Source organism: Corythoichthys intestinalis, chromosome 8, assembly GCF_030265065.1.
Source record: "Corythoichthys intestinalis isolate RoL2023-P3 chromosome 8, ASM3026506v1, whole genome shotgun sequence".
NCBI lineage: Eukaryota > Metazoa > Chordata > Actinopteri > Syngnathiformes > Syngnathidae > Corythoichthys > Corythoichthys intestinalis.
The window spans coordinates 16697110-16714280 of NC_080402.1; the positions used below are offsets into that span (position 1 = coordinate 16697110).

The 17171-nt window shown below is 38.8% G+C and overlaps 1 protein-coding gene across 4 annotated transcripts in view; it reads right to left on the reverse strand.

Annotated features, from left to right (window-relative positions):
- The window catches only part of LOC130920045 (B-cell receptor CD22-like), a 33949-nt gene extending 20247 nt beyond the window's left edge, over positions 1–13702 (reverse strand). The window contains exons 1-6 of one of the 4 annotated variants that reach the window (XM_057842870.1): positions 13566–13701; positions 12729–12844; positions 5310–5672; positions 3671–3910; positions 911–1177; positions 513–770 (exon numbers count right to left, since the gene is read on the reverse strand). In XM_057842870.1, coding sequence (XP_057698853.1) covers positions 513–770; positions 911–1177; positions 3671–3910; positions 5310–5672; positions 12729–12819 — 1219 coding nt within the window. In that variant the 5' untranslated portion in view covers positions 12820–12844; positions 13566–13701. Of the gene's footprint in view, positions 1–512; positions 771–910; positions 1178–3670; positions 3911–5267; positions 5673–12728; positions 12845–13565 lie in introns of those variants that run through there. The other 3 variants (XM_057842872.1, XM_057842871.1, XM_057842873.1) reach the window with 3 other exon arrangements.
- Positions 13703–17171: the final 3469 nt, after the last annotated feature.

A 17171-nucleotide genomic window follows, 5' to 3' on the forward strand; every position in this document is an offset into this window, starting at 1 on the left:
GATGTCGCACCACAGCACCGAAAACGGTGCTGATGAAAGTCCTGAATGATATTCGTCGGAATAATGACGCCTCTATCATCTATTCGGGAATTACTACAAGTAGATCTCAGTGCTGCATTTGGCACAGTTGATCATACCATACTACTCAGCAGACTGGAACAGTGAGTAGGCCTCGCTGACACTGCGTTTCAACATTTTAAAAAGTTATAAGACATAAAATATATTATTATTACTTAATGTTATTATTTTCAAATTTTAAAAAAATGACATTTCAATTTGGCTGGTTCGGTGACTGTTGACTTAATACGTCTCCTCATTGTTCTTGTAATGGTGTGGAGATTGAATTAAGTTTAAAAAAAAAAAAAATCAATTACATTTTTAATACATTTCAGGTGCAAAAAAACCTTAAAAAAAAAAACTTTTCTTGAGTTTTGAGATTTACTTGCCTAGTCCTGACTTCCATATTGGTTTTGGTACTGACACTTGACGTTCATGTTGATTTTAGGACTTACATTGAACGTCTATGACCACCGGGTCCGAGGTGACGTCTCCATGTTTATTGTGGGCTTTGCAGTAGAACCTCCCAGAATCTTGGGGGCGTATGGAGTTGAAAACGTAATTTCTTTCTGAAGACCTGAGCTTAGTTTGGCCCTTGTACCAGGTGAACTTAGCAGCCGGGTTAGCGTCACAGCTGCAGGTTAGTGTCACTTGATTTCCCTCCTTGATTTCTTTTATTGGATCAACCGACAAATAGCAGGACCTTGGAGCATCTGAAGAACAACATTGGCATCATTAGAGAGTTGATCATATGTGTCCTAAACATGTTTGGTTGACTTTTGTTTATCGCAGCAGATCTGTTGTTTAGTGGTTAGATTTCACAATTCACAGTTGGATACTGTGCTGTACTCACATTTTACATCAATTACGAAAGGTTGCGACATCTTCTGCCCCAGATCATTCTCCACGACACAACAATACACAGCTGAATCTGAAGACTGGATGGAGCTGAAGACCAGATATTCTCCATAACTCATGACATCACAGTCTGAAGTTCCAGTCTTCTTGCACCAGCGGTGTCCTGATGATGTTGGGGTGTCAGCTCTGCAGGTAAAAGTCAGTGAATCCCCCTCCATGATATCATCTTTTGTACCTAACACCCTGGGGGCTTCCAGAGCATCTGCAGGAGACGGGTAGAAGATATGGTTGAATGTCAGTCGGCAGAGAGTCCAACATCAAATACTTTACATGTGTACATATGATATGATATGTAGATATGATTGGTTTTTCAATTTTGTTAGATTGCTAACATAAATTACAATAACTATTCTTAGAAAAATAATTTCGGAAATGGGGATTTTTTTGTTTTACTACTTAGTAATTACATTGATCAGTGATATAACAAACCAATGCAATTGTCACATTTAGATTTAAAATTGGTATTTTTGTCCTTGTACAGGGTGACACAAAAAAAACTGTCATCAACTAAACTTGAATAAATTTTGAAACAGATAATCAATTATTTGTATTTTTCAGATTCACCAAGAAGAATTAATGTTCAAAGATTCTACCAAATTCAACCTTCGAGATGCCATGGACTTCTGATTTTCGTTGAGGCATATATTCGGCTGAAGTCTACCCACGCTGCTCAATTGCAATTCAAAGAACGGTTCGGATGTTGTGAATTTTCAGTCCGCTCAATCACCTACAGATGGGTCAACAAGTTCGCAACCCATGGAACTGTGCATAACCTCAATGGTAAAGACACTAACAGACAATCACACTCTGGACGACCGCGGGGGGGAGGGGGGGTCATAAAGAACTTTGCCCGCCGGATCCAAATGTGCCTGCAGTGCCAGGGAGCTCATTTGGAGCACACTTTTAGAGCGCCAAACAGTTTTTGTAGAACATACCTGAAACTTTGGAGATGTCTGCTACATAGGGATGACCTAACGTAGCTCAAGTTTTGTGTCGATCTAAAAAAATTTTGAGAAGTCTGCTACATATGCTCGAATTATTGGGGTATATACTCTCCAGGCCCTTCTAAGGGTGCTGATGTTTAATTTTATTCATCGTTTGAAATGTTCTGAAAAAGTGATTGTCTGGGGCCTGACTAACATTTTGCACAGTTCTATACACTGCATGTCACTGTCCTGGAAGCACTGGTATAGGTGCCTTTTAAAAGTGGGTCAATAGATAACCTAATTTTTTACCGTCTTTTATTGTTATTTTGTTTTTAGTTTTGTATGGTTCGTTCCCTTGTATTGTGTGGTTGTGGCTTGGACCTTGAGTCTGTTAATAAATCTATCAATCTATCTATCTGTTGAAAAACTAATTTACATATAAGTTCCCAGTTCTTTTTATTATTATTTTTAGAATACACATTTTAAATTACACATTTAAATTTACTCATTGTAATGGCAAAACCTGAATTAATACATACATTGGAATCTCAGTTTAAACTGAGATTTTCCCATTTTAAAAGTAAAAAATCAGCTCGTTCTAGCTGTTATTGTTTTTATTCTGTGTTTACAAGTGATGTCCCACCTTCCACCAATCAGCTAATTACAAGTTCAGTTCTTGGTCTTTGTACAGGTTGCCAGAGCTTTGTATGCTACTTGAGCTAATGTTGGTGCAATATTCAGAGTCAGAATCAACGATGTCGTATACAAACAGAACGAGGGGGAAAAAACACGTTACGGATGTCAAAAGAGTTGAGTAGCTGAAGTTTCGTGTCCATCTCAATAAAATTTTGAAAGTTATTCGATTTTTGGTGTTGACGTTTTCTTGTGTGTGTGTCACCTTGTATATATTAAATGCTAAATGAACCATTTATTGAAAAACAATTTTACATATAAATTCCCAGTTTTGCAAATCCTTTTTTTTTTTATTTACTAGCAATACATATGTTAAATTACATATTAAACTTTACTAATTTCAATGGGAAAACCTGAATTAATACATACATTGAAATCTCAGTTTAAACTGAGATTTTCCCCAATTTAAAAGTCAAAAATCAGCTCGTTCTAGCTGTTATTGTTTTGATTCTGTGTTTACAACGGATGTCCTGTGCTCCACCAATCAGCCAAGTACAAAATCAGTTATTTTGTCTTTGTACAGGCTGCCAGAGCTTTGTATGCTACTTGACCTATTGTTGCTACAACACAGTCAGAATCAACGATGTCGTATACAAATAGAACGAGAGGGGGAAAAAAGTGTTCCGGATGTCAAAAGAACTATAACAAATTCAGAAACAAAACTTCGATCAATGGGGACAGCTGAAAAGGAATAAAAAATTGACAACAGATGGAAAAGTTGCACGACTTCTGGACAGGTGATGTACTTTGGGTTTTCCTATATTACTTTCATGTATGGTATATTGAAATTTGGAACATGAAAACAGTTGGCATGCTATGTTGTTTAGCATTGATCTTTATGCATGTACACTTTGTGTTGGTAACTGAAATTAAAAATGGATAGAAAAATAAAAACGTTGTTTAGCATTGGTATGATAACGCAGCATTAGTCTCCATTGGGAGGCACTGATCTGGCAGCCCAAAGTGGAAGGGGAGTTTGTGCGCTGCAATACAGTATTTTGATTCTGGTTGCAGTTTTGGGCCACCAATCTTACATATGGCTCCTTTTTAGAAGAAAGCCTTGAAAAAGAACTCACACAGTGGAGGAGACGCAGTTGATGGATATCCTCCAACAGCACAGGTGATGTCATCTCCAGGATATAAAGTTAATTTCTGTTCTTTTGTCCTCCGGTTAATTAAACAGTAGTCATTCCAGTGTCTGTTTTGCTTCCAGCACCAAGACAAAGAAGCTGCAGGAGTACAGCTCGTGTGACATGACAGCGATGCACGAGTGTAATAATCTCTCTCTTCAGCCTTGATCACCTGCACCTGTGCAGCTGGAGCCAGGTATAGCAAACATATGAGTCCAAGAATATCATGCCCAGCATTTTTCAAATCTTAATAGCAACTTGGGCCATGTCTCTACCTAGCAGGGTTTTTTTTAAACTTAGGATCCTGCCCTAATACGTTGGGTAAAAATAATTACGTCCACACCAGCACGTTTGTAGAAAAAAAAGCTTCCACTGCCAACCACATTCATTCATTGTTTTTAAGTACATTAATAACAATGCACGAAAAATAATTGTCCATAATACCCCTATCCTTTGCATGTGTTCTTCAATATGAAGCACTGCAAGACTTTGTAAATAAATAAAGGCAAAAAAGCACCTGTCTAATTTACTCCAAATGTAAATATTGGTCTCGTGTGACGTAGGGACAAAGTTTGTCGCAGTCAGTGACGTTTCCACTGTTAAATCTTCGGTTATCAGTGTCCACATATTGGCGCTACAAACGCAGATTTCGCACATCTTCACTTTTGGCTCAGTTTTTAAGAACCCATGTTTAAATGTGCGTGTGGATGATCGGTTAAACCATAGAAAAAGTTCTTCTTTTTGCCAAATACACTGCTACGTTTAGACATGGCCTAAAACATTTGTTTCCTCAAACAATCACAAAAAAAGACTGTCAATGTTTAATTATGTCTTTGGTTCACAGGTTTATTATTGGAGGGAAAATAAAAGCTGAAATGTTGCTTTCTTACTGTGTTTCACTGTTACCTATGACTGTCAAAGTGGCTCCAGGTAAATTGTTTCCCCATGCTGAGAACATGAGGTGAAAATGCTTTGCTTCACTTTGCAGTAATTTTGTTTGTGTTTTATTTGAACATTTTGATGATATAATTGTCAAAAAGGATCTTTAGCCTAACTCGTCTAACTATTCTGCCACAATTAAAAAAAAAAACATGAAATGCAAAATAGCATTTGACATGATTAATTTTAACAAAAAGACTGTAAAAAATATAATACTGATAGTTCAAAAAATATGTCTGAGAGAGCTGTGCTTTTGGTTCTTATTAAAAGGATTAAACTTCTTGTGTAAGCATTTCATTTCTAATATGTAAATTAAAGCAAACCTGTTCAGAAAAATGTTTATTTTTCCCTCCCCAAAAAGTGATTTCTTGTTCTTTGAACAGATTTATATATTTTTAGAAATACCTTTGTTGAAATGCTATTTTATTCATGTAAAAAGTATTTCTCTTAAAGAAAGAAAGAAAAAAAAAAAAAAAATATATATATATATATATATTTATGTGTATATATATATATATATATTTTTTTTTTAATGTGATTTTGGTGGGGAAACATCAGAATAATAGGGATTCAAGACAATAAATGTTGATGGAAGCTTCAAGACCTTCCTGCTTGGTGGAAAGCTACTTTTCAAGAGACTCAATACCAGTGACATCCAGAGTGACTCCGGTTTTGACAGTGTACACTCCACCATCCACGTTAGTTATGAATCTCAATTTGTAGGTTCCCTGGTCGCTCTCTCTCAGTTTTTTGATTGACAAAGTGCAAAAGTTGCCTTGACAATTTTGGTCTAGACGACCAGAGTACTGAGGGTCCATCGTCAGATCTTGAGGTTGTTTGTTGGAAACTTTTGTGTACCACAGTCCCTTTATGACCTTGATGATTTGGCCATCATGCCTTTGTGGGTACCGGATGGAGCAGGTGAGGGTCACTGTGGTTCCTGTCAGACCGCAGATGGTCTCTTGAGTGAATGTCCCTCCCCATTCATGCGGCTCCCAACTCTGGGACACTGAAACACATTTTCAACATTAAATGCAAATTTAGTCATATTATTGCTTTGTTTTTTGTTTTTCCACGCTCATAGTTGAATCTGTAAAGAAGAATACTGTATACCAAACCTTTTCCTATGATGTTATAGTTATATCAATAATGGCCGCTTCCTAGAAAAGTCATCACTATTCAGTATTGATAAAACAATACATATATCATCAGTAACAGCATGTTTTAAAAATATGATCTAATTCTGAAAAAAAAAAAAAAACTGATGTTTTTTCTCATAATGCTTTATTGGGCACTTAATGAATGACCTCACTGGTTGCCACTAATGGCACTTGATATCCAATCCATTTTTACGTGCAGAAGCTGGCAGCGAATAATCGCTGTGGGTCTAATGCTGTCAATGGCACTGAAAGATGAGTATTCACAGCAACTCCTCCCTGTTTAAATAAACTGAATGTCTACAGTTGTCAATAGCAGGCAATAGCTGGGTTAACAGTAAAAATATTTACAGTAAACGGGAAAAAAAACCCGTAAATATTCTCTTTTTGAATTATTTTATGTATGTAAATTAAAAAATCATAAGCTTGCATTTCTTTGTTTGAAATATTTTACATATTTTATCTCATATTTGATAACAAATAACAATTGATTGTTTTGAAAAACAAACTATATTTGTTATTTCAGTTATATTTATCAACTTAAGCGTGATTGGGTACCATAACCAGAGTGTGTTTATTCCATTTTGTTTTTATTATCATTGTATGAATTTAAAAATGTTTTATTCTTAAAAAAAAAAAAAAATAATAATAATAATAATATATATATATATATATACTGTATATGCCTTGCAAAAGTATTCGGCCCCCTTGAACCTTGCAACCTTTCGCCACATTTCAGGCTTCAAACATAAAGATATAAAATTTTAATTTTTTGTCAAGAATCAACAACAAGTGGGACACAATCGTGAAGTGGAACAAAATTCATTGGATAATTTAAAACTTTTTTAACAAATAAAAAACTGAAAAGGGGGGGTGCAATATTATTCGGCCCCCTTGCGTTAATACTTTGTAGCGCCACCTTTTGCTCCAATTACAGCTGCAAGTCGCTTGGGGTATGTTTCTATCAGTTTTGCACATCGAGAGACTGACATTCTTGCCCATTCTTCCTTGCAAAACAGTTCGAGCTCAGTGAGGTTGGATGGAGAGTGTTTGTGAACAGCAGTCTTCAACTCTTTCCACAGATTCTCGATTGGATTCAGGTCTGGACTTTGACTTGGCCATTCTAACACCTGGATACGTTTATTTTTGAACCATTCCATTGTAGATTTTGCTTGATGTTTTGGATCATTGTCCTGTTGGAAGATAAATCTCCGTCCCAGTCTCAGGTCTTGTGCAGATACCAACAGGTTTTCTTCCAGAATGTTCCTGTATTTGGCTGCATCCATCTTCCCGTCAATTTTAACAATCTCCCCTGTTCCTGCTGAAGAAAAGCAGGCCCAAACCGTGGTGCTGCCACAACCATGTTTGACAGTGGGGACGGTGTGTTCAGGGTGATGAGCTGTGTTGCTTTTACGCCAAACATATCGTTTTACATTGTGGCCAAAAAGTTCAATTTTGGTTTCATCTGACCAGAGCACCTTCTTCCACATGTTTGGTGTGTCTCCCAGGTGGCTTGTGGCAAACTTTAAACGAGACTATTTATGGATATCTTTGAAAAATGGCTTTCTTCTTGCCACTCTTCCATAAAGGCCAGATTTGTGCAGTGTACGACTGATTGCTGTCCTATGGACAGACTCTCCCACCTCAGCTGTTGATCTCTGCAGTTCATCCAGAGTGATCATGGGCCTCTTGGCTGCATCTCTGATCAGTTTTCTCCTTGTTTGAGAAGAAAGTTTGGAAGGACGGCCGGGTCTTGGTAGATTTGCAGTGGTCTGATGCTCCTTCCATTTCAATATGATGGCTTGCACAGTGCTCCTTGAGATGTTTAAAGTAGTGATGGGTCCAGTGATAATAATGCGCCGGCGCGCGCGCCGAGCTCATGGAGCAACCCCTGCGTCGGTGCGCGTATCGCTACAAGAAAATCACGTGACCGATGCATGAACTCATTGAACTGTGTCGACACAGTCATGACGCGGCAAACTGGTTCAAAAGGAAGCGCGTCTGTCAACGCGATGGAGTTGCTGAAACAATCCACATCTCACGGTTACTTCCTCGTTGTCTACCTGCTGTGGAAATGGACGTAAGACAGGGAAAACGCACTTGTCATCATTCATTCAAAATACAATTAATTTTAAGGTAAAGCTTAGTTTATTAGTGTGACGGGTGCACGCGTGTCCGTCGGTTGCCGCCCCTTGTCTTTAAACTACGTACCAGCATTTGATCTGCTAGCATAGTGGTCAGAGCAAACGCCTATCGTCCCCGACACGTCGTGCGCGTGGGTTCGAATCCTGGTCAGAGCGCGATTATCGGGTCCTTACGCGATCCCAAAAGTTTTGATTTTACTATCAAAAGTTATTTTTTTACAGGTGATTTTACTATCAAAAGTTATTTTTTTACAGGTGAAATGTCGTATTTGTACTTTGTATATGACTAACCTGTCATATAAAAACAGTTGCCACCGCCTCAATGCTGAAGCATTACTGGCCAAGCATGAGAATGAAGTTTCTGATAATCCCCAAATAAACACAGGTATAGAACTATTCCTTTACTTTCACACAGTCACTTTTTTGGTAATTTATTAGAAATCTGTAATTAAGCTATAATTTATTTTTTTGTCCACTTCAATTTCTTTCTGATGGGCTATGGTAGCACTTAGATGACAAAGTGGGGAGTCAAGGAGGCAATGCAACTGTAGATGAAATTGCAAAAGTGCAACGATGCATGGCTGAGCCGAACATGGCACGCAATGCCGATTTTCTTCGATACTGGAGGAGCCAATGGATATCTTATCCAAACCTCTTTCAACTGGAAATTCCTGTGCATGCTGGCATTGTTGGTTCCATGCGAGTGTGTTGTCCACGGCAGGCTTGTTAAAACAACAACAACAACAACAACTAAATTTTAAAAATAAAATTAAAAAAAAAAAAAACTTTTTGAATAAAATTTTATCAGAACAAAAAGTCCACAGGCATTCCTTATTCACCCATTCATTATTACTTACATTTTCACATTATATGTTCACATAATGTAAAGATATGGACTAATGCAATATGAATGCAAAGACTTAAATGATTTGATTTTACATGCTATGTCATCAATTCAGTGTCAGTCTGTCAAGTGGGTTGCCTGTAGGGATTTTTTATGTCCAGCAGGTGTCAGTATTCAATGACACAGTATCCACACTGTGTCAACACAATGTGTCACTGTGTCGACACGCTTCATGAGGTTTCACGGACCCATCACTAGTTTAAAGCTTGGGAAATTTTTTTGTATCCAAATCCGGCTTTAAACTTCTCCACAACAGTATCTTGGACCTGCCTGGTGTGTTCCTTGGTTTTCATAATGCTCTGTGCACTTTAAACAGAACCCTGAGACTATCACAGAGCAGGTGCATTTATACGGAGACTTGATTACACACAGGTGGATTCTATTTATCATCATCGGTCATTTAGGACAACATTGGATCATTCAGAGATCCTCACTGAACTTCTGGAGTGAGTTTGCTGCACTGAAAGTAAAGGGGCCGAATAATATTGCACGCCCCACTTTTCAGTTTTTTATTTGTTAAAAAAGTTTAAATTATCCAATAAATGTTGTTCCACTTCACGATTGTGTCCCACTTGTTGTTGATTCTTGACAAAAAAATTAAATTTCATATCTTTATGTTTGAAGCCTGAAATGTGGCGAAAGGTTGCAAGATTCAAGGGGGCCGAATACTTTTGCAAGGCACTGTATATATATATATATATATATATATATACAGTATATATGTGTGTAACGGGTACACGCAAGTCCATGTGGAGCGTGGAAACCTCCCTGCCGATTCCTTCATGTAAGGACGCTAGCGGCTGTGCTGTTGGCACGAGCTTATTGGCGCAGTGGTTACCGATCTTGCCTGCTGTGTGGGAGCGTCGTGATGCGCGGGTTCGCGTCACGGCCTAGTCAGTGGTGGGAGCCGAATGCGGGGCGGCGCTGACACAGGGGTTACATACATACACATATATATATATATATGTACATGTATATATATTAGGGCTGTCAAAATTATCGCGTTAACGCGATACTCTTGTGGTCGCTTTGCGACATGGTTTATTGTTTTCTTTCCAATTCATTATGGCTGCACGACGTCTCGGGCCGATAATGTTGTGCTTATATGATCCTTGGACAAGATTTGCCCGTAAGTATGGTTGTTGTAAAGAATGTACATATTATGTTAGTAAGCGAAATGTTATATTTTTTGTATGAGATGCTTTTTGTTTATGTTTAGTGAACCTGTATAGCGTGCTAAGCTAACGTTGTTGCTAATGCAATGCTTGTGTACTTTTTTTTTGTAGTTTTACGACGTTCTAAAGAGGACAATGGTTTGAGGCCATTTTATTAATAAATCAGATGAAAAAGGGAGAAGTCTAATTATTAAGGCGTCGTTCACTAGCTGTCTAGCTTTGGAAAAAGTAGACGCTTCGGAGTGAGGACAGCACAGACAGATTTAAATGACAGAAGAGTGAAATGCCCACTACAGTCCTTAAAGTGCCTGTGACACGAAAAAGCATGTTTATTTCATAATACACGCGGTATTTTATGCTCCTGAATGATATGGACCGCTTGGATGTGTGTGGAAGCGATCGCTATATTTATTTAGTTTTTTGAATCCCGCGCCAGGAAAATGAGTGACTTCCGGCTTCGGTCTTGCATTGAGGAGGAGGGCGCTGTGACGTGTACGGTAGAAGACGTCCTCTTCACTATACAGTGTACTGTTGTGTATGGGGACGAAGGATTCAGCTGATTTTGCGGATTAATACGTTTATTTTTCGCATCACGCCAGCCAAACGGCTGCAGAACAATCCTTCTGTAGGAGGGAGAGGCGTATGCGCCTTTTTGGAGTTTCAAAAGGTTCCCATTCACCGTGGATATTTAAAGTGGGACCATCCTGCCTCCGCCTTCCCCTCTCTTCTCTGGCTGGGCGTCCGCCCTGCGCTCCGTCGCGGGTCGCTGGCTGGGCGCCGGTGTATCAGCGGGGTGTCGCCTGCACCGGTGGGGGACCCTGCCTTGCCTGGGGCTTGGTGGGCCGCTGAGGGGTCCCGTGGCGTGCCGTGCCGGTTGGGGGGCTGTGGCTCGTGGCGATGCGTCCCCTCCTGCCATCCCTGAAGGCCGGTTGATGGGCGCGCGGGTGGCCCGGGGGACCACCCTGGGTCCCGGGGGGGTGGCTCCTTTGCTGGGCGGTTGGAGGAGGGATGGGCTGCGCTAATTTCTCGTCATCTGTGCTTTGCTAAATTGTTGTATATTGTCGAATCGATTCTAATTCACATAATAATGCCATTTAAGACTTTTTTTCTCGTGTCGTATGCGCTTTAAGTACCGTATGTTGAATGTATATATATCCATCTTGTGTCTTATCTTTCCATTCCAACAATTTATTTTACAGAATATATATATATAATTTACAGAAAAATATGGCATATTTTATAGATGGTTTGAATTGCGATTAATTACGATTAATTAATTTTTAAGCTGTAATTAACTCGATTAAAAATTTTAATCGTTTGACAGCTCATAATTATGACATGACACTGTCCTGAGCATTAATGAATGCTGATACCATACCAGATGTCATTTAGTGTTATCCGGCAAATTACCTCACTTCTGAATGGATGTAAAAGATTCAAGCTGGACATAAATGGAGTTAGTGAAATAATTTGCATAAGGCCATTATGATGTAAGCATTCAGTAATGCTGATACCAGATGTCATTTAGTGTTATCCGGCAAATTACCTCACTTTTGAATGGATGTAAAAGATCCAAGCTGGACATAAATGGAGTTAGTGAAATAATTTGCATAAGGCCATTATGATGTAAGCATTCAGTAATGCCCATGATAGTGTAATGTCATAATTATGACCCAGATAAATAAACAAATAAGCCGCACTGGACTATAAGCCACAGGCATCAAAATGAAGGAAAAAAGTAGCGGCTTATAGTCCGAAAATTACGGTATATGCGTCCCCTCGGTCAAATCATTCGCCACCATGGACTCAATTTCCACTGTTATGCAGACGACAATCAACTGTACATTTCAGCTAAATCCATCACCCCTGTCATTCTCTCTAAAATCTCAAACTGCCTGTCCGACATGAAAACCTGGATGGAAAATAACTTTCTATAACTCAACAGTAACAAAACAGAACTTCTCATCACCGGACCCAAAGCTCTCCTCACTCTCCTCATTGATGGTCACCCTGTCACCCCCTCCACCACCGTACGCAATCTTGGCATCATAATGGACTCAACACTGTCATACCAATCGCACATCAGCCACCTCACTAAAACCTCCTTCTTTCATCTCCGCAACATCGCCCGCATCCGTCCCTCCCTCTCCCAAGCCACAGCTGAAATACTCATTCACGCCTTCATCACATCCAGACTGCAATACTGCAATAGCCTCCACTCATTACAAAAAAACTTACTGAAAACCCACCTGTTCAAACTAGCTTTTCCCACCTCTTAATTCTTTGTATGTGTTATGTTATGTAAAGCGTCTTTGTGTCCAAAAAATCGCGATACAAGTTTGTTGTATTATTATTATTATTATTATCATGGAAACAAAAACTTTTTTGGGAGGTGCCGCTCGCTCACTATCTCAAGTTATCTTTCAATGGTAATCATCGAGAGGATGTTTGCTGTGACAGGAAGTTAAGAAGACTGCAAGCATCAAACCGCAAACTACTGAATGTGAATTTGTATGTCAATTTAAAGTATGTCAATTTGTCTGTTTTATCATTCTGGAGAAATGAATACAAATGCTGAGGGCATAATTTGTCAATGAAGTAGGCAGTAACAATAACATGTAGAAAATCAACATTTAAATACATAGTCAAAACCACAAATCTGCCAAAATAGAAGCGAGATCGTACCTTGAAAGCCAAAGAGCGAGATGACAAGTATGACAATGTCCTTCTGTGCAGTCCAGCTCATTCTGTATTTGCGACTTACAGTATATGACATTGATGCCTCTCATCGATGTCAGGGTCTAAAGATGGAAGAATTAAGAAACCAAAAGCTAGCCTTGTTCCTCTTTTGCGCATTGACATGCATGATCACACTTTGCAGTGTGGGAAAAAAAATACAGCAGAGATGGAAGAGATAAATAAAAATGCTTCTCATTTTTTCTCTCTTTGCACTCTGACTCAATCTGTGAACATTTCTTTTTCCACTGTTGTTTTAAACTCAAAATGCACTTGTAGAATGACATGTTGGACACTGTTGTGTTAGGAAATGTTTAACGACTAATAATTATGTTTATCACTGTGAAACGTCATGTCCGGTCTACTTGAGCCCAGTCCTTTCTTTTCTCTGTAAGTGGTAGTGCAGTTTTGTATAGACAAGTTATGGCAAGCCTTTTGAGCATTTATTCCTTCGATACTCAGGTTACTGTGCTGTCCTCACAACACGTCACGTGTGTTGCTACACAGCCAGCGAACCAAAAAATGAAACTCTCCAGAGACAAGGGGTACTTTTCTTGATTTTATGGAGGTCTCAATTTGTGTGTATAACGTGTGGTAACTGAAATGCAATTCGAAATATAAATTAATAATACATTCAAAATGTTATACATTAATATCTTCCACGTGTGAGTAGCTTAGCACAAACACAATGTCTCCAGTCATATCAATGAATAACGAAAAGGTTCGCCATAAACAAAACACACATTTTCCCTTCCAACTCAACATACAAACCAACCAAAAACTCACAAAGACGAAGGTTAGCCAAGGCTTAGCCGGCAGAGCAAGTTCGTCGATGTTTTAAGCCTCGCAGGCGCTGAGAAACATGCGTGGAAGGAGGAAAAAAGGCAGGCGACAACGATCGCTAATTGCGACAGATGCTTCACTTCCAGCCATTTTCACCGGAGCAGCCCCCCCCCCCCTTTTTTTTTTTTTACTGGATTTTGACACGTTTTGCAAGGCCCACAGAAAATTCTGTTCTATTGCAATATAAACATGGAACCCACCAAAAGAAAGATTAGACTCTTTTCTATCAGCAGAAAAAATACTTCATATATTTTTCCATTCTTTAGAAATCAGTATTAGAAAATAGCTTATTTTGAGCAATTTTCTAATTTCTGATGAAAAAAAACAGAGAAATTGTGCTTTTTGTAAAAGCATACATTTCAAACATAACTGTAACTTTCAGGTATTTTTTGCTTTTGTGACATCCCAAACATCTGAATAATGTTTTCCTTCTATAAAATAACATAATCAACAATACAAATAGAGCTTTTGAAAGCAAAGTAACAATTTATTTTACACGTAACTAAACTATTGAACTGAGAGATGACGCTGTTGTGGCTGCGGCTGTCACCCTGGCCGTGCAACCCGACCGACCCTTCTGTTAAATCGGGTTACGCCTGGCATCCTGTGTGGGTGAATTCTGGGGGGGACCTGTGTTGTCACGGATTACTTAAAAAAGTAATTTAATTACTGATTACTGAGTACACCTCAAAAAAGTAATCTCGTTACTTTATTGATTACTTTATTATCAAAGTAACTAAGTTACTTTAAAAGTAACTTACCAGTTAATTTTTACCAATTTTTCTCCTTTTGCTGCCTCAACATAAAAATAACAGAAAAATTTCATCACGTGTAATTGAGTTTTTCACATAAGGCTTAATCTTTGAGTTAGCGGGGGTTTAATTAGTTGATGGAGTTGATTCCAACCACCATTGACTCGCCCTAGTTTAACCATCCCGGAGCCTTGAAACTAACAAATAACTGACAAACTGCACGAAATTTGTTTAAATAAAGTCCAACGACTAATTTAATCCCCGCTAACTCCAAGATGAAGCCCAATGTAAAAATTTCTGAACTTCCCCTTTGAAATAAAGACCTAGCCATTAAAATGTTGTCTGTAAAAGTTGTAAAGCAATACAACAACAAAAATTTATGACATGAACAAAAATCCTACAACGTGCAGTTTTCATAATGGGTCAAAATCAGATTCAGATTCAGAGTTTATTTGTCATTGTCAAGATAACAACGAAATTCAGATTGGAGTTCCTACAATAATACTATGGGTTAGTTTCCATTAAAGTGCTTGGTGCAGAGCAATATAAAGGTAAAGTGTCCCCAGTGCCCCCCACAATCCCACCATAAATAATAATAAATATTGATAAATTCACAATTACAAAATCATCTTTCGAACAGATCATGTGACTAGCACCTTGAGACTATCCTTTGCTTTGATTAGCCAAAACTACACCAGAGGAAGCAAGATGGAAATTTAGAATTTCTTTAAACCTAAGCTTTCAAACGCTACCAACAACAACTTCAACAGCTGATTGAACTCGAACAGTAACAAGATGTATGTATTTGATACACTGCCAATGGGTTTTCCCATTGTCAGTGTATCAAATACTTGTTCTCCCCACTGTACAGTATTGGCCAAAAGTTTGGAGACACCTCAAAGGTGGATACTTTGAAGAATGTAGAATACAAAACCTGTTTTCAGTTATTTCACTTTGTTTGCCATTCCACATGTTCGTTCATAGTTTTGATGTCTTCAGTGAGAATTTACAATAGCAGTGAAAATATATAAAACGCAAAAATTATGAAGTGCGTCCAAACTTTTGACTTTCGTTTTCAGTCTTCAACATGCAGTCCCACAAATGTAAAACTCCGCCTACGATTACAAACTCTAACTATAAAATGTACATAATTACACGTATTATAAAGGCTAGTTGCTGGCTGTCTCATTACCTGTCGTCTTGTTTTGAGGTTTTTTTTCGCGCCGTGTTACTGAAAACACTGGTAGTGACCACTACCTCATAACAGAATTTACCAAGGGAACTTGTGTGGGGCATGTGCCTTGTGTTTGACATCCTTCTCCACATTTTGCTCACGCTTCTCACTTCATTCAACTTCTGTTTCCTGACAGTTTCTCTTCATTCACTTCCTTTCATGGTCCGATATGAGTTCTTACCAAATGCGCTACTGACCTCCAGTGGCCAGTTTTATTGCTTTTGTGCTTTGGAGCGTAGTTGCATCAGAACCTAGAGATGTCTCTTGTGGAAAAAAAAACAAAAAAAACCGTAAAAGACATCTTTGGAACACTGAAACAATTAAAAGTGGAACGCATTTATACATTTTTGGGAGCAAATGAGTTCAGAGTCTGGGTGTCTTAGTCAACAGCACGCTTTCCTCTGTTCCCATATTAATGACATCACCAGATGAGCCTACTTACACATTCGTAATATTTGGCGCCTCCTTCTCTCACCCCCACCCCCCCACACACACACAAACCGCTGCCACGCTTGTTTGCAGTCTAGTCACCTCCCAGATTGACTTTGTAATTCAGTGCTTTACGGTCTCCCAAACAAATCCCTCCTGAAACTGCAGCTCTTCCAAATCTCCGCAGCATGCCTCATCACATGAACCCCCAACACACACCACATCACCCACATCCTCCGCCAACTCCACTGGCTCCCAGTAAAACCAAGAATAAACTACTAGATCCTCCTCATCACCTTCAAAGCACTTTATGTCCTGGCCCCATCCGATATACTGTATGTAACATCCTTGTATTAAGACTCCCCCGTTTCCACTTTGCTCTTCTTCTACCCTCCACCTTTATGTTCTCTGTGCCCATCTCAGCCCCCCCTGGTGTTGGGAGTAAAAGTGTTATGGTAGATTTTTTTGTTAAATAAATAAAACATATATACATTGAAACGATAATGTATTTGACTTTGGGGATTAAATATACACTACCGTTCAAGTAGTCTAAGCGACCCCAAACTTTTGAACCGTAGTGTATCATATGGGATTTTTCATCCCAAACTTTTGAACCGTAGTGTATCATATGGGATTTTTCATTATGTACACTACGGTAGTGTATATGTTGAACATGTGTTTTGTAATAACACCACCTGACACCTTGCTTGCTACTGGGTAACAATTAGGTGCTATTGGAACGGAAAAGTAAACTGTTTACAGAGGAGGCATAAACATGTCATACAAACAAAATAGCGATTTTTTTCTTTACAAAAACAGCTATATTTCCATAAATTCATTCCGAGGTCGAAAATGCAGATGATTGTCCTTTGGTGTCTTCAAATAGATAAGGCATGCTTGCAATGTTTGCCATATTGTTGTTTTCTTGTTGCTGTTGAGCTGCCGCCCCGCAGAGCGCTGTTTGATATCTGGTTTGCAATTGATTTTAGTGTATTAAAAAGGGGGTGTTAAACTGAGGCTTGTTGGCCTTTATTAGTTTTCAAATGTGTTCGTGTGTTATTGCGCCGCCAAGCTGCGGGGATTTGCATTATAATACACAGGCGCTTTTATTTCCAATACAAAAACACACACTGT